The sequence below is a fragment of the Lontra canadensis genome, unplaced genomic scaffold, assembly GCF_010015895.1.
Source record: "Lontra canadensis isolate GAN:19392208 unplaced genomic scaffold, GSC_riverotter_1.0 scaffold7, whole genome shotgun sequence".
NCBI classification, from domain to species: domain Eukaryota; kingdom Metazoa; phylum Chordata; class Mammalia; order Carnivora; family Mustelidae; genus Lontra; species Lontra canadensis.
Genome location: NW_022631001.1, coordinates 29,567,920 through 29,586,984, shown reverse-complemented (window position 1 = coordinate 29,586,984; position 19,065 = coordinate 29,567,920). Strand labels below are relative to the sequence as shown.

Here is a 19,065-nt window from a genome sequence, read left to right as displayed (position 1 = left end):
CTTAATTACGTCTTTAAAGACCTTTTGCCAACTGTTAATTCTGAGGTACTAGAGATTAGAATTTCAATATATGAATTGAGGGATACAATTGAGCCATAATAAGTAAGTAAATTTAGGGAGTAGAGGTGATGTCTCCATTCCAGGGGATCTTCAGAAAGAGAAAAAAAAAACAGCAGTTAGAGCTCTAACCAGGCTTTTTAAGTGCCCTGTTGCTGGAAAATAGTTTCCGACCTAAAACACTTCATTTAATCTTCACCAAACAGGTGTAATTCATATGAGGAAACAGACTGAATGATTTATCTAAATAAGGATCATGTGTCGAAATCACTAATAAGTGTCAAAGCTATAGCAAAATTTTAATGGTATGCATTTAAATTCAGCATTCCTTCTATAAACTCTTAGTGGATAGCTCAGTACTCTATAGAATAGCATTTGTTTCCTCTTCTGATTATTAAAGTAATGTTAAAGACATATCTAGGGCTATATTTTTAAATCACCAACGTTATTAACAAAAGATAGAAGGAGGGATTAATGGCAATAAACTTTTATTTATTTTTTCTTTTCAAGATTTTATTTGTTTATTTAGATTTTATTTATTTATTTGACAGAGATCACAGTAGGCAGAGAGGCAGGCAGAGAGGGGGTGGGAAGCAGGCTCCCCACTGAGCAGAAAGCCTGATGTGGGGCTCAATCTCAGGACTCTGAGATCATAACCTGGGCCAAAGGCAAAGGCTTAACCCACTGAGCCATCCAGGCATCCCACAATATTTTATTTAAATTCAAGTTAGTTCACATATAGTATAGTATACTTTCAGGGAAGAACTTAGTAATTCATCAGTTGCATATAAGACCCACTGCTCATTACCTCAAATGCCCTCCTTAATGCACATAACCCAGTTTCCCCATCCCCCCTACCCCTCTCCCCTCCAGCAACCCTCAGTTCGTTTCCTAGAGTTAAGAGTCTCTTATGGTTTGTCTCCCTCTCTGTTTTCATCTCACTTTATTTTTCCTTCCCTTTCCCTATGTTTGTCTGTTTTTGTTTCTTAAATTCCAAATGGCAATAAACTTTTAACAACTTCTAGATTTCTGTATGGTACAAGTTGGAAATACAGCATGCTTTTTTTTTTTTTTTTTTGCACACATTTAGACTTTTTTTTTCTTTGTTTAAGTAATTTCATAGCTTACCCTTGGCCCTTTCACACTTGGTCCTTTTCATTTTTACATTCTTGATTTGTTAATTCTTTAATCTTTGGAGAACTTTTCAAATAATTGTACCAAAAAGTGTACTTGAGAGCTTGATATTGGCAAAATGGTGAACTAGGAAGCTCTCTAGGTCTTTGTTCTACCACAGAACACTAATAAAGCAACAGATTGGCCAAAATAGCATTGTGGGAGTTCTGCGAACTAAGAAACTAAGTGAGGATCTATAGGCACCAAGTAAATGCCCAACCAAGGAAATGCCACACTCACAATTGCAGGATTTTTCATGGCATTTTTTCTCACTTTTGCTTTACTGTCTCCCTTGCGCAGGGTGGTACATGCAGGAGGAATCCACCCAAATCTTAGTTCCTCCCTTGAGATGTAAGGAGACCATACATCTCCCTTGAGATGTATGGTCTTCTGACTGGAAAATCTCATCCTTTTGAGGTTGTCCCATTATCTTAGAGCTCAGCCTCATTCCTGTCCTGTTTTCTGATCATAGACATTTGTTTCTACAAAAGTGAAGAGCCTGTGAGAGGGAGATACTAGAGATGAAGATCAAATAAGGAAAGGCAGGGGTGCCTGGGTGGCTCAGTGGGTTAAACCCTCTGCCTTCAGCTCAGGTCATGATCTTGGGGTCCTGGGATTGAGCCCCACGGCGGGCTCTCTGCTCAGCAGGGAGCCTGCTTCCCCCCCTCTCTCTGCCTGCCTCTCTGTCTACCTGTGATCTCTGTCTGTCAAATAAATAAAATCTTTAAAAAAATAGGAAAGACAGCCATGGAAGCCAAAGATAAGGCATGTAGTAATCAAATTCAGAGTTCAGGACAGAATTACTGGAATGTGAGATGTATACATCCCCTCACCTCTCAGGATGTACATTATTGGTTGTTTTCCTTATTACTTCAGGAGACTCTTTGAAGAGGTTCTCAGACTGGCACTGCTTTTTGTGGCTGCTTCTGCTCTCCTGGCTTTGGCTGCTTGTGTTCAGCCTTTTGTTGTTCAGACCACATCTGTAGCTTTGTTTGACATCCCTGGAGTGTGGGGTTTTAGAATAAATTAGATCCTGGGGATGCCCTGATTTGGTGTGCTGCTCTTTAAGCCCTCCCCACTCTATTCTAAGCATCTTCCAGGGACTAATGCTTTTTTACATTGAAATGGGAAAAGGGCTCTAGTGCCCTTAGGGGTTAGTTAAGTAATTTCAGGGAGTAGACTGATTCAACACTAATCTCACTCAGGGCAGCCCACCAGATGGACATCTTTCCACTCCAGACTCCCCAAAGCTTAACTCACCCTTCTCTGATGAATAATGCCCCCTCAAATTAAAGGACAGTTCTGAAGTATTCCCCCCTTCAGATATATTTTTCCTTCATATCCCTTCCAGGGATTGCTCCTATCTATTTTCCCCTTTACAAACTTTGTGCGTAACCTCTTTGTTAATTCTTCTTCATCTCCTCCATACTTATTTCATTGCAATTTAATTTTTGTTTCAACATTGTACAGAAATTACTCTCGCTAATGCTTGCTCTCAAATTGCCCCAAATAATGGATTTTTAGAATGTAGTCTTGCCTGAACACTCTCTGGTCTTAGTCTGTTTTCATTGGTTCCTTCTAGGACCACTTGCCTCTCTTGTATTTTGTGACTTGGTACTTTTAGTGTTAATTAAACTGAAATAACGGAGCGATATTAAACTTGTATTATAAACTTGATATTAAACTTCAGATCAAATGCTCCTTAATGATAAGTATATTTGCTGACAATTCTGTCTAAAATTCAGTCCCAATTCTATCATTCTTTGCATTATCTCTAGGGCACTTAATCACAGCATGCCAAAGTATGGGACTATTTCTTTGTCATTTTGATTTGTAAAATTATTCTCTTATTCTTTGGGTTGTCTTCTTACTTTTTTGGATGGTATCCTTTGAAACACAAACATTTTTAATTTTGATGAAGTCCAATTTGTCTATTTTTCCCTCTCATCCTGTACTTTTGGTATCATGGCTAGGAAGGCTCTGCCTAAACAAGTCATAAAGATTTACTTGTACATTTTTTTCTAAGAGGTTTGGAGTTTAAATTTTCATATTTAGGTCTGTGTCTCATCTTAAGTTAATTTTTGGATATGGTGGAAAGAGGGATTCAACTTCTTTCTTTGCATGGATATTCAGTGCTTTTAGCACTATTTGTGCTAAAAGACTATTCTATTCTCATTGAATGATCTTGGCACCCTTGTTGAAAATCATTTGACCAAAAATGTATGAGTTTATTTGTGAACTTTTTTTTTTTTTTGAGATTTATTTATTTGAGAGAGACAGAGAGCACGAATGGGGAGGAAGGGAAGAGGGAGAGAAAGAAGGCTCAGCAGGGAGCCTGATGTGGTACTTGACCCCAGGACCCTGGGATCTTGATCTGAACTGAAAGCAGATGCTTAACAGACTGAGACACCCAGGTGCCCTATTTGTGGACTCTTATTTCTGTTGCATTCAATTATTTGTCTATATTTATGTCAATACCACATTGTTTCACTTTTTTTTTTAAATTTAATTTTGTTTTTTCAGTGTTCCAAGATTCATTGTTTATGCACCACACCCAGTGCTCCATGCAAAACGTGCCCCCCTTAATACCCACCACCAGGCTCACCCATCTCCCCACTCCACTCCTCTCCAAATCCCTCAGATTGTTTCTCAGAGTCCACAGGCTCTCATGCTTTGTCTCCCCCTCTGATTTACCCCAATTTACACAGCCATCAGAAAGTATGAATACCCAATCACCATTGATGGGACTGGAGGAGATTATGCTGAATGAAATAAGTCAGCAGAGAAAGTCAATTATCATATGGTTTCACTTACTTGTGGAGCATAAGGAATAACATGGAGGACATTAGGAAAAGGAAAGGAAAAGTCGATTGCTTTGTAATCATTTTTGAAATTGGGATATGCAGGTTCTTCAGCTTTGATTTTTTCCATGATTGTTTTGACTCAAGGTCCCTTGAAATTCTGCATGAATTTTATGATCAGCTTGTCCATTTCTTAAAAAAAATTAGTATTTTGCTAGGGTTGTATTGAATCTCTGGATTAATTTGGGGAATACTATCTGAACCATATTAAGTCTTCCAACCATGAGCACAGATGTCTTTCCATTCATTAGTTCTGCTTTAATTTCATTTATTTATTATTTGTTTAAAATTTTTTTTTAAATTTAAATTCAATTTAATTAACATATACTGTATCATTAGTTTCAGGGGTAGAGTTCAGTAATTCATCAGTTGCATATAACACCCAGTGATCGTTGTATCAAGTGTTCTCCTTAATGCCCATCATCCAATTACCTCATGCCCCCACCTTTCTCTCCTTCAGCAAGCCTCAGTTTGTTTCCTAGAGTTAAGCATCTCTTACGGTTTTCCTCCCTCTCTGTTTTCATACTTTAATTTCTTTGAGAAATGGTTTGTAATTTTCATTGTACATTTATTCTTAAGTATTTTATACTTTTTATTAGTATTTTATACTGATTAATGGTATTGCAAATTGAGTTATTTCTTAATTCCATTTTGAATTGTTAATTGCTAATGTATACAAATATACCTGATTTTTTAAATGTTAATGTATCCTGCAACATTTCTGAATTTATTAGCACTAATTTTTTTTGTGAGTTCTTTACAATTTTCTGTATATAAGATCATGCCATCTGTGAATATAGTTCTACTTCTTCCTTTTTTACTTGAATACTCTTTATTTATTTTTACTGCCTAATTGTCTAGTCAGTCTACCTAAAGGTTTGTCAATTTTGTTGATCTTTCCAAAGAGTTGAATCCTGGTTTTGTTGGTTTTCTTTATTCTTTTCTATTCTCTATTTCATTTATTTCTACTGTAATCTTTAGTTTTTCCATCTTTTTTCTTGCTTTGTATTTAGTTTGTTGTTCTTTCCTAGTTACTTAAGCAGGAAAGTTAGGTTTTTGATTTAAGATCTATTTTATTTTTTAATGTACCTGTTATAGGTCTAAATTTTAAGCAATGCTTTTGACATATCCCATAAATTTTGGTATGGTGTATATTCATTTTTATTCTTACCAAGTATTTTCTAATTTTCTTTTTTATTTCCTCTTTGACCCAACTTTTGAAAGATATGTGTTTTTAAATTTTCATGTCTTTTTAAATTTCCAGTTTTCCTTCTATTATTGAGTTTTAATTTCATTCCATTGTGATTAGAGAAGATACTTTGTATGATTTCCGTCTTTTTATATTTACTAATTCTTGTTTTGTGGCCTAATATACGATTTATCCTGTAGAATGTTCTATGTGCCCTTAAAAAGAATGTGCATTTTGCTCTTGTTGGGTTGAATGTTCTATATATAACCATTAGGTCTAGCTGGTTTATAGTGTTGTTCAAGTTTTCTATTTCTTTATCTTATGTGTAGCTGTTTCATCCATTGTTGAAAGTGGTTGTTGAAATCCCCAAGTATTATTGTTGAACTCTTGACATTTTCCTTCAAGTCTGTCATTTTTTGCAGCTTTGTTGTTTGGTGGATATAATTGCTTTATTGTCACAGTTCCTTGACAGATTTACCTTTTGTTATCATATAATATCCTTCTACATCTCATGTAGTGAATTTTAAAATCTAAAGTCTAATCTGATTTTAAGTATACTAATATATATCATAGCTTTCTTTGGTCGCTATTTGCATGGATTATCTTTTTCTTTTCTTTCACTTTCAATTTATTTGTGTTTTTGGTTTTAAAGTGAGTCTCTTTGTAGACATCAAATAGTTAGATCATGTTTTATTTAATCCATTCTGCCAATTTCTGCCTTATAATTGGAGAACTCAGCTAGTTAAATTTAAAGTCATTATGGATAAGGAAGGACTTCTGCCATTTTGCTAATTGCCTTCTACATGTCTTGTATTTTTTGTATTCCTGAATTTCTCAAGTCTATGCGTTATACAAATATATTACAGTATACTATTTTGATTCCCTTCTCCTTTTTTTTCCTCATTTATTTTATTGTATATGTTTTGGTTATTTTTTTTAGTCTTGTTCTGAGGATTACAATTAACACCTTAATTTATTATAATTTTGTTTGTATTAATACCAATTTAGTTTCAATAATATTCACAATACTTTGCTTTTTATATAGTTCCATCCCTTTATCTTGTTATTGTCACAAATTACAACTTTATGTGAATCCTTTAACATAAATTTATAATTTTTGTTTTGTAGTTGTACTTTAAATCATAAAGAAAAAATGTTTATTAATAAATATATAATAGTCTTTTTAAAAAATTAAAAAAAATTAATTCCACTCAGGTTAACATACAATGTTATATTAATTTCAGGTATACAACACAGTGACTCAACTATTCTATGCATTAGTCAGTGCTCATCACAATAAGTGTACTCTTAATTTCCTTCACTTATTGTACACACTCCCCCCAACCACCTCCCCTCTGGTAACAATCAGTTTGTTCTTTATAAGTAAGAGTATACTTTTTGGTTTGTCTCCTTTTTCCCATTTATTCATTTGTTTTGTTTCTTAAATTCTGCATATGGGGGCACTTCAGTGGCTCAGTTGATTGAGAATCAACTAGGTTTCAGCTCAGGTCATGGTCTTGGGGTTGTGGGATCAAGCCCCATGCCAGGCTCTGTGTTCAGAAGGCAGTCTGCTTGAGAATCTTTTTTTCCCTCTACTCTTCCCCCTGTTCACTCACACTCTCTCTCTTTATCAAATAAATAAATCTTAAAAAAATTCCACATATGAGTGAACCACCAGGCTCACCCAACCTCCCACCACTCCTCCCCTCCAAAACCCTCAGGTTGTTTCTCAGAGTCCACAGTCTCTCATGGTTCATCTCCCTCTCCAATTTCCCCCAACTGCCTTCTCCTTTCCATCTCCCCATGTCCTCCGTGTTATTCCTTATGCTCCAAAAAGCAAAACCATATGATAATTGACTCTCTCTGCTTAACTTATCCACTCAGCATAGCCTCTAACAGTCCTGTCCATTTTGATACAAAAGTTGGTTATTCATCCTTTCTGATGGAGGTATAGTACTCCATAGTATATATGGACCACATCTTCTTTATCCATTCATCCATTGAAGGGCATCTTGGTTCTTTTCACAGCTTAGCAACTGTAGCCATTGCTGCTGTGAACATTGGGGGACAGATGGCTCTTCTTTTCATTAAATCTGTATCTTTGGGGTAGTGCAATTGGAGGGTCACAGGGAAGCTCTATTTTTACTTTCTTAAGGAATCTCCACACTGTTTTCCAAAGTGGCCGAACCAACTTGCATTCCCACCAACAATGTAAAAGGGTTCCCCTTTCTCTACATCCTCTCCAACACATGTTGTTTACTGTCTTGTGAATTTTGGCCATTTTAACTCGTGTAAGGTGTTATCTCAATGTGGTTTTGATTTGAATTTCCCTGATGGCTAGTGATGATGAACATTTTTTCATGTGTCTGTTAGCTCTTACTATGTCTTCATTGGAGAAGTGTCTGTTCATGTCTTCTGCCCATTTTTTAACATGATTATCTGTTTTGTGTGTGTTGAGTTTGAGGAACTCTTAATATATCTTGGATATCTGCCCTTTGTCTGTAATGTCATTTGCAAAAGTTTTCTCCCATTCTGTGTGTTACTTCTTTGTTCTGTTGACTATTTCCTTTGCTGTGCAGAAGCTTTTGATCTTGATGAAGTCCCAAAAGTTTATTTTCATTTTTGTTTCCTTTGCCTTTGGAGACATATCTTGAAAGAAGTTTTTGTGGCCGATGTCAAAGAGGTTACTGCCTATGTTCTCCTCCAGGATTCTGAGGGATTCCTGCCTCATGTTGAGGTCTTTTATCCATTTTGAGTTTATCTTTGTGTACGGTGTAAGAGAATGGTCGAGTTTCATTCTTCTACACATAGCTGTCCAATTTTCCCAGCACCATTTATTGAAGAGACTGTCTTTTTTCCACTGTATATTTTTTCCTGCTTTGTCGAAGATTATTTGACCATAAAGTTAAGGGTCCATATCTGGGCTCTCTACTCTGTCCCACTGGTTTATGTGTCTGTTTTTGCGCTAGTACCATGCTGTCTTGGTGATCACAGCTCCATAGTAAACTTGAAATCAGGCAATGTCATGTCCCCAGTTTTGTTTTTCTTCTACAACATTTCCTTAGCAATTTGGGGTCTCTTCTGGTTCCATACAAATTTTAGGATTGTTTGCTCCAGCTCTTTGAAAAATGCCGGTGGAATTTTGATTAGAATGAGATCGAAAGTATAGATTGCTCTAGGCAGTATAGACATTTTAACAATGTTTATTCTTCTGATCCATGAGCATGGAATGGTCTTCCATCTTTTTGTGTCTTCTTCAATTTCTTTCATGAGTGTTCTGTAGTTCCTTGAGTACAGATCCTTTACCTCTTTGGTTAGGTTTATTCCCAGGTATCTTATGGTTCTTGTTGCTATAGTAAATGGAATTGATTCTCTAATTTCCCTTTCTGTATTTTCATTGTCAGTGTATAAGAAAGCAAGTTACATAAGTTAGTGTATACGAAATGATTTTTGATTTTGTATCCTACCACATTACTGAATTGCTGTATGAGTTCTAGTAGTTTGGGGGTGGAGTCTTTTGGGTTTTCCATGTAAAGTATCATGTCATCTGCAAAGACAGAGAGTTTGACTTCTTCATTGCCAATTTGAATAACTTTTATTTCTCTTTGCTGTCTTATTGTTGTTGCTAGGACTTCTAACACTATGTTGAACAAGAGTGGTGAGAGTGGGTATCCTTGTCGTGTTCCTGATCTTAAAGGGAAGGCTCTCAGCTTTCCCCATTGAGGTTGATATTCATTGTGGGTTTTTCATAGATAGATTTTATGAAGTTGAGGAACGTTCCCTCTATCCCTATGCTTTGAAGCATTTTAATATGGAATGGATGCTGTATCTTGTCAAATGCTTTTTCTGCATCAACTGAGAGGATCATTTGGTTCTTCTCTCTTCTCTTGTTGATTTGTTTGAGCCTGATGATGGGTATTATGGAGGGCACATATTGCATGGAGCACTGGGTGGGGTGCATAAACAATGAATTCTGGAACAGTGAAAAGAAATTTAAAAAAATAAATAAAAGTTTAAAAAAAGAATTTATCAAACTCAACACCCAGAAAACAAATAATCTAGCCAAGACATGGGCAGAAGACTTGAACAGACACTTCTCCAAATGAGAAATACAGATGGCCAACAGACACATGGAAAAATGCTCCACATCACTCGCCATTAGGGAAATACAAATTGAAACCACAATGAGGTGTCATCTTACACCAGTTAGAGTGGCTATAATTAATAAGACAAGTAACAACAAATGTTGGTGAGGGTGTGGAGAAAGTGGAACCCTCTTACACTGTTGGTGGGAATATGAGCTTGTGCAGCTACTCTGGAAAACAGTATGGAAGTTCCTCAAGACATTGAAAATAGAGCTAACCTATGACCCATCAATCGCACTACTGGGTATTTACCCCAAAGATATAGACATAGTGTAAAAAAGGGGCACATGCACCCCAGTGTTCATAGCAGCAATATCCACAATAGCCAAACTGTGGAAGGAGCTGAGATATCCTTCAGCAGACAAATGGATTAGAAGATATGATTCACATATACAATGAAATATTACTCAGCCATCAGAAAGGATGAATACCTACCATTTGCATCGACATGGATGGAACTGGAAGGGATTATGCTAAGTGAAATAAGTCAAACAGAGAAAGACAATTATCATATGGTTTCACTCATATGTGGAACATAAGGAATAGTGTGGAGGATCATAGGGGAAAGGAGGGAAAACTGAATGGGAAGAAATCATAGAGGAAGACAAACCATGAGAGACTCTGGACTCTGGGAAAGAAACCAAAGGTTACAGAAGGGAGGGGGTGGGAGGATGTGGTAACCAGGTAATGGGCATTAAGAAGGGCATGTGTTGGGATGAGCACTAATGAATGGGATGCAACTAATGAATCATTGTACACTACATCAAAAACTAATGATGTACTAAATGTTGACTATAATTGAACATAGTAATTTAAAAAAGTGAAAGGCAAAAAAAAAAAAAAAGAACAGCTTTTCTGAGTGATTATTCTAGTTACAGACATTGTTGAATATCTCTTGGGGGGGTCTGTGATGAGGAATTAAGGTAAAACCAGCTAGCTTCATTTCGTGATTTTTTTTCTCCTTTACCAAACAAGAAGGAAAAGGAAGGAAAACAAACAAAAGACTGTTTGTTTTTTTTTAACAATTTCTTTGCTAATATCTCATTTTGCTCATGCATTGTTAACCTAGTTTTATTTGCTTGTATCTCTATGTGTTCTTGTAGTTCACTGAACTTCTTTAAAAGAATTATTCTGAATTCCTTGTCAGACAGTTCCTGCATCACCATTTTCTTATTGGAGTTTTATTAGATTCCTTTGATGATTTTGTGCTTACCTGAATCTTTGGGATCCTCATATCCTTGCACTGCTATCTGTGCATTGGGGTAATCAGTCTCCTTTCCATACTCTACAGCTTTGCTGTTCAGCTCAGCTTGGGGGTACTGAATGGGTCAGTTGGTAGCAACAGTAGCACAAGGCTTGCTATTGTGGTCAGGTGGAGCCACTGTCCAGGCTTCCTGGTTGTGTAGGTCCATAGGCTATGCTCTTTGATTGGGAAAAGTTACTGGCTGGGCTGTCTGCATGGGCAAGACCACAGGCTGTGTTCAACAATCAGGCAGGAACATAGGCTGAGTGAGATTGTAAGCTCAGGCTCCAAGGCTAGCCTAGATCCAGGGTCATTGTTATGTTATGCAGGCTAGAGGCTATGCTCAACAGTTGCACAGGGCTGCTGACTTTCAGTTTGTTTGGGGTGGAGTGTTTTTTTTTGTCATTTTTTTCTGCATTTACCATTTTGTCATTCTTTGAAAATCATTTTTTAATCATTTGATCAGGATAAGACTTCCTGGTCAAGCCCAACAGTGAATTTGGTTCCCTGCCTAGATGAGGTCATATAACAGACTCCAAAGCTAGTAATGCCTCTTTACTGGGGACTCAAATCAGGCAGCAGTGCCAGCTAAGCTCACTGGCCAGATGGATCCATGAGCTTAGTGCTGCAGATGGGGTGATCCACTGGCTGAGATCTCTACTCAGGTTCTACAGCAGGAAGACTGTTCTCTAGCATTTGAGCACTAGTTGTGGTAAACCCTTACCCCTGTTTTCCATCTCTATATTATGCCCTGTGGTCAAGCCATGCAGATTAACTCATGATCCCTCTGAGGCAAGACCAGAATGGACCTCCCAGAAAGCACCCTGCAATGTTGGTGGAGCTGGATGTCCATACTGGGCTCTCCTTTCTTCCTGGAGAAACTGGATAGGACCTTTCAGTGCAGTTCTGTTTTATCCTGGTAGAGGCACAAAGCAGGTATAGTGAAACCTCTCCTCTTACTCTTCTAACGCAGTCTTTCTGGGTCTTTGTGGTCCAGGAGAATGCTACAGCTTCACTCCGTGGTTATGGGATTTTCACAACAGTGTCTTGTCTATGGATAACTACTAGTTTGTCTTCTTGTGAAGAGGACTAATGTCAGGCAGCTTCTGTTACCATCTTGATGATATCATCCCCTTTTCTGTTTGTCCTTGGTAAGTGCTATTAGGGCTTTTGGACTGACAACATGATTTACTTCTTCTCTCTCAAAGTTACTTTCTTTCTTTTTTTTTCCATCTGCAGAAGTTATCTTATAACTGGAAGTTTGTACCTTTGACTGCCTTCACCCATTTCCCCCACCCCAACCCCATACCCTGCCTACGGAAATCACCAATTTGTTCTCTGTTTCCGTAAGTATGGTGTTGTTGTTGTTTTTAAAGATTTTACATACAGTATTTCTTTTCTGACTTACTTCACTTAGCATACTGCTCTCAAGGTCTATCCATGTTGTTGCAAATGACTGGATTTCCTTTTTTATGGTTAAAAAATAATCTATTGTGTGTGTATATTATATATATTATATATATGGAAAATATATATCCCACAATATAGTATGCACACACACCCCACAGTTTGCTATTCATTCACCTGTTACTCATTAATCTATTGAGGAACACTTAGGCTATTCCCATGTCTTGCTATTGCAAATTATGCTGCAATGAACCTAGGGATGCAGATATCTCTTTAAGATACTGATTTCATTTCTTTTGGGTATATATCTAGCAGTGGGATTGTGGAATCATATGGTAGTTCTGCTTTTACTGTTTTGAGGAACTTCTATGGGGCTTTCCATAGTAACTGCACTAATTTACAATACCCATTAACCAATTTATCAATTCCCATTAACAGCCCACAAGTGTTTCCTTTTCTGGGACACCTGAGTGGCTTAGTCAGTTAAGCATCTGCCTTTGGCTCAGGTCATGATCCCAGCATCTTGGGATCAAGTCCTGTATCAGGCTCCTTGTTCAGTGGGGAGCCTGCTTCTCCCTCTCCTTCTGTTGCTCCCCCTGCTTGTGCCCTCTCTCTCTCTCTGACAAATAAATAAATAAATAAAATCTTTTTTAAAAAAGCTTCCTTTTCTCCACATTCTCACCAACACTTGTTATCTCTTGTCTTCTTGATGACAGCCATTCTAACAGATAAGAGGTGATACCTCATTGTGGTTTTGATTTGCATTTCTCTGATGGTCAGTGATGTTGAGCTCCTTTTCATGCACCTCTTGGCCACTTGTAATGTCTATTCATTTCCTCTGCCCATTTTTAATGGGACTGTGTGTTTTTTTCTATTAACTTGTATAAGATCTTCATATAATTTGTATAATAATCCCTTATCAGATATATGGTTTGCAAATATTTTCTTCAGTTCCATAGTTGCTCTCCACTTTGTTGATGGTTTCCTTGCTATGCAGAAGCTTTGTGGTTTGCTGTTCTACCACTTGTTTAGTTTGGACTTTGATGCTTTTTCTTAAGATATCAAATCCAAAAAGTCATTAAGAAGACCAAAGTCGAAAAGTTTACCTCTTCTGTCTCATTTGAAGTGTTTTATGGTTTCACGTCTTACATTCAGGTCTTTAATCCATTTTGAGTTGATTATTATGTATGATGTAAGATTAGGTCCTCTAATCTTCTGCATATGGATATCCAGTTTTCCCAACACTATATATTGAAGAGATAATCCTTTTCCCACTGCATATTTGTATTTGCCTTATTCTAATTAAATTGTCCATATATGCATGTGTTTATTTCTAGAGACTCTATTTTGGTCCACTGATCTGTGTATAGGTTTTATGCCAATACGATTTTGTTTTGATTACTATCAAAACTATTACTATTACAAAACCATTAACTTTGTTATATAGTTTGAAATCAAATGACTAAAGAGATACATAAATAATAATTCAATAAAATTTCTAGAATATGGGGAAATATTCTAGGATTGGGTCAAATACTTTCAAATATTTCTGGAATTTATAAATCTACTGCATTGACTTTATAGAAAAATCAGAATGAAGAAATCTATAAACCAGGGAAGGTATGTATGTGCGGAGGGTAGAATTATTAGTGAAAGGACTGGGGAAAGTTAAATCTAGATGCAGATGTGAAAAATGTTCTTAGTAAGAGATTCAGGAGGTGGGAATGTAAGCTGGTGCAGCAGCTCTGGAAAACAGTATGGATGTTCCTCAAAAAGTTGAAAATAGAGCTTCCCTATAACCCAGCAATGGCACTACTGGGTATTTACCCTAAAGATACAAATGTAATGATCTTAATGATATGGAATGATGTCAATTAGATGCCCCTCCCAACTTCCTTTCTAGTAACATGAACTGGGTAAAGCTTACAAGAGGATTGTCATGATTAGTAAAATGCATCCTGTTTATATGTCATAATTAGTAAAGTTCACCCAAATATTTATAGCAGCAATGTCCACAATAGTGAAACTATGGAAAGAACCTAGATGTCCATCAACAGATGAATGGATAAAGAAGATGTGGTGTATAGATATACAATGAAATACTATGCAGCCATCAAAAGAAATGAAATCTTCCTATTTGCAATGAAGTGGATGGAACTAGAGCATATTATGTTGAGCAAAATAAGTCAGTCAGAGAAAGACAATTATCTGATCTCTCTGATATGAAGAATTTGAGAGGCAGGGCGGGGAGTTGTGTGGGTTAGGGAGGGAGAAAATGAAACAAGAGGGGATCGGGAGGGAGACAAACTATAAGAGACTCTTAATCTCAATAAACAAACAACTGAGGGTTGCTGGGCAGGGGTGAGGAGGTAGGGATAGGGTGGCTGGGCTATGGACATTGGGGAGGGCAAGTGCTATGGTGAGTGCTGCGAAATGTGTGAGCCTGATGAGTCTGGGCAAATAATACACTATATGTTAATAGACTCTGCAAATTAAAAAAAAAAAAAAGAGAGAGATTCAAGATTCAAGAAGTAATCCAAGTTTAAAATCATTAGAACTGATAACAAATTGAAAGCCATCCTTTAGTGACTTGATGAGGGAACTGTTCTTGTATTACCAGAGCAACTGGGTCAGTGAAGTCCTCTCTGTGCAAAATATGACAAGAAAAGTTAAAGCCAAAAAGCCTGTTTTAACATTAGGTTAAATGGATATAAGTTCAAACATTAAAATATTTTCATACTATTGATAAATGTTTAATATGGATAAGCAAGGAAATCAGGGAAGGCACAAATACACACTGCTAGGAATGAAACAGGAGATATATGGGGATGTACTATAGCCAAAGTAGAAAATAAAACAGTAAGAAAATGACATAAACATTTTCTGATAGTAAAATTGAATGAGTAAAATAAACAGATTTTTAGACAAGAACTGAAAACCTTTTCAAAAGGAAATTCTAAAAGACACCCTTCAGGAAGAACACATATCCTACCTGGATGGTCTGATAGGAAAAACATCTACTCCTTAGGCTATATGTTAGCTACAAAAAGATTCTCCCCAAACATAGTGGCTTCACCCAGATACAAGCTTCTGTCCTGGGTTTTTAAGTCAAGGTGGTGGCCCAGATGGCATCAGGGACAGAGGCTCTTCTACAGTGTTGCTCTGACAGCTTCAGCACACATTTCTATCTTTTTTTTTCTATTTAATTTAGTTCTCACTTATTTACATAAATTTACATTTCTAAATATAAATGTAATAAATTTATATTTCTATATTTATGAATTTACACTTTGTAAAAAAGTATTTGATAGCATAGCATTTATTTTTCTTCTCTAATCAAACTGATGATAGTATAATAAAATTTGTATTTTTATTGCCTATAAGTTATTCTCCCAAGTTGTTTTGAATATGCCATAATTATATCCATATTTCTATCTTGTGGTCGAAGGAAGCTCTTCAGATCCCACCATCATACCCATATCCCAAGCATCAGCAAGTGGTGTAAATGGGAGGAGAGAACAAACCGCTACTTGGAATAACCTACCTAAACTAAGTACCTCTAGGGCCATGACGGTTCTCCTGTGGATATGATACAAGATAGAGCACAGCCTGGGCTTCCCCAGGACAACTCACCAGAGTTCAAGTCCAGGCCTACAACCAAGCTGATGAGAACATGTAATTGCTTCTGCAATAAGAACTCACAGGACTCCTCCCTAATTCACCCACATGTACCAACCAAACTGAAGACTTTATACTCCATCTCTGTACCTGAAACTATTCATTAGGAGTAAAATTTATCAAGAAAGAAGAAACTGGAACACTGATCCTTCCAGTCCCTCCTTTCAACCACTATGGAGTCCCAGAATAGGACCCTCTCAACACCAGAGCACTATAGCAGGGCAGCAATGACTTGCATCTACCAGGACTGAATAAAATTTGTTGCTACTTAGAAATACAAAAGAGTTAAGCCATATTTTAGTGCAACATCCAACAAACAGGATGCACTTTACTAATTATGGCAATCCTCTTATAAGCTTTACCCAGTTTATGTTATTAGAAAGGAAGGCGGGGGTCATCTAATTGACATCATTCCATATCCACATTTTAGGAAGAGAAATTCTTCTCCCAAGTGCCAAAACTACTTCTAAATGTATGAATAAAGCTGTGTTTACCATTACCAGACTCTAGCACATTTTATAGTTAATAAATAATAATAATTACCTGGGTGTTCTGCTTTATTAAATTAAGACTTATAAAACACACATATATTCAATACTGGTCATATTTCTTCTTTTTCCTAATCAAAAATATGAACAGATGAAAAATGCAAACAGAACTTCTTAAAAAGAAATCCACTCTACAATATACATTTCTTCCTTGAAAATAGTTTTATATTTTATTTTTCTAAGAACCTATTATAGTGTCTCCCTAATTAAATTAATTTAAATACATGACTAACAGTCATATTGTAACAAGAGGTGTTTTCTGACATATTGACAGTATCAAATGATTTGAGAGACTCTGTTGCTACATAGAACCTGAGTGACCTAGAGCTAATAGCACTAACTTCAAGAGTGTGAAGACACTCTAAAACCAAAGACATGCAAATACTGGGATTTCCCATTCCCTTACCAGATGCTGTTGTACACTTATTAGCTGAATCCAGAAAAAAATGGCTTATCCAAAGCTCTTTTCTCCAGTCCTCAAGTCCCCTCAACACAGGAATAGAGAAATGTTGGGATTAAAAGCAAAAGAAGCCATAGGAAAATATGAAAATAGGAAAATAGGAAAATAGGAAAACTCCAGCTATCTAGGTAACCAAATTAGTGATGGAGCCAAGTCCCCAGCAGTGTTCTTTCCCATGAGACTAGCAGGACAGAAAGAACTCCTCACTGCAGAATGATCTCTATCCACAGAGTCTAGACCAGACAGGGACTCTTGGCTATTCCTTTGGCAGCGGCCTCAGAAAAAAATAATGGGGATGTGTTCAGATCTGTCCTTTTAGGGAGAAAACCCTAATCACTCGCTGGCAGATCTGCCGGGTCTTCACCCCATAAACAAGAGGATTGAATGCAAGTGGCACAAGGAGGTAGAGGGTGGCCAGAAGAACATGAACATGATGGGGTACATGGTGGCCAAAGCGATGAGTGAGGAAGGAGAACATCCCTGGAATATAGAAGATCAGGATGACACAAATATGAGACCCACATGTGCTAAAGGCCTTAAGACGAGCCTCTCCCCCTGGTACCTTCAGCACAGTCTGAAGGATGAGACCATAGGAAATACCAATGGCCATAACATCTAGCCCAACCACAAGCAGGGCCACCGCCAATCCGTAAGTTCGGTTCACTGTGGTTTCTGAGCAGGCCAGTTTTACCACGGCCATATGCTCACAATAGGTGTGACCTATGATGGTGGCCCAGCAGAAGACGAGTCTCTGCAACAGGATAGGGAAGGGGAGGAGGAGGAGCAACCCCCGTACCAGCACTGCCATCCCAATGCGCCCTATGATCCCTGGATGCAAAATGGTAGCATGGTGCAGAGGGTGACAAATGGCTACATAGCGATCCAGAGCCATGGCCACAAGTACACCTGACTCCATGGAAGAGAACGCATGGATGAAGAACATCTGGATCAGGCAGACAGTGTACCCAATCTCATGGGCATGAACCAGGAGCACCGCAAGGGTTTTGGGTGCAGTGGAGGAGGCCAGCACCAGGTCAATGCCAGAGAGCATGGCCAGAAAGAGGTACATAGGCTGGTGCAAGGATGAGTCAGTCCAGACGATGAAGATGATGCTCACATTGCCCATTACGGCAAGGAGATAAAGGACACACAGTGGCAATGCTATCCAGTGCTGGCTTTCCTCCAAACCGGGGATGCCCATCAGGAAAAATGAAGGATGGAGTAGCCTCCAACTTGAATTACTAAGGGCCATCATCAATGGCTCGGACACAGAAGGAAAAGAAACCAAAATCATGATCTCTCCATTCCTGGTGGGTTATCCCAGTGTCTAGATCTGGCCACCATCTTCATGAGAAGAAAGAAGCTGAAAGTGAAGCACAAGCAAATAAAGTGAGATACAAAGAAGAGAATCCCCTGGTCTTGAGACAATGTCTTTAAAGTGAGACATCCACATGTCTGAACTACAATGGGTCTAGTTTCATTTACAGATAAGAGTAAACACTCTGCTTTTAGAGAGATGTTTAAACTCTACCATTCAATTACTTCTCACTTGGAATGTCCACTGGAAAGGATCCTCTGCAGCTCCTCTTGCCATTGATGAACACTGTAAATCAATCTGTTCTCTTCAAAGTATTCTCCCTCAGTTTCCACAACACAGCAGCCTACAGTTGTTCCTCCTATGTTTCCCATCCCACCCCCTTCTCCATCTACATTTCTCTTATATGGTGTTGATTCCAGGGTCCCATCCTCTCCTCTCTTCTCTGTTCTGTACATTATCTCTGATTGAGTTCATCCATTTATTAATATTGTAACCAATTACATCCTTTAATTTCTTCCAAATCCAGGTTTCTGAGTCAAATACTTTTCTGTAATCCAGATCTATTTTGCATTTATCTATATCTAAATATCTATACCACACGCTCAAGGAATTCAAGACTGAATTAACTTGCTTACTCTTCCCAAATCCACTCTTCCTCCTTCATGCTCATAGCTTTGTGAGTTAAATCACTATATGTACCTATTCAACCCAATGTAGAAACCTGAAAGGATCCTTTCTCATTCTTATCTCTCCTCTCTTTTACTTATGACCAGTTCCTGTTGACTACAGTTTAAACCCTTTTGATCCAGTCATTCTTCTCAGCCCCCAGTGTCACTGCCTAGTGACACTCCTAACTTCTATCACCTTAGATCTCTCTGACTTTGATTTCATACCCTTCAAACCAGTCTCCATGTAGTAGGAGGGTGTTTTGTAACATACAGATGTCATCTCACTTCTGAGATTAAAACCCTTAGTCCATTAAATCC

The 19,065-nt window shown here is 37.7% G+C and overlaps 1 protein-coding gene across 1 annotated transcript; it reads right to left on the bottom strand.

Annotated features, from left to right (window-relative positions):
• Positions 1 to 8,563: 8,563 nt before the first annotated feature.
• LOC116865404 (olfactory receptor 52L1-like) lies at positions 8,564 to 18,055 on the bottom strand (the record flags this gene model as incomplete). Its single annotated transcript, XM_032853675.1, has 2 exons — positions 17,085 to 18,055; positions 8,564 to 8,594 (listed from the first exon to the last, which is right to left on the bottom strand). Coding segments are annotated over exons 1-2 (1,002 nt in total), but the record flags the coding sequence as incomplete, so codon positions are not given.
• Positions 18,056 to 19,065: the final 1,010 nt, after the last annotated feature.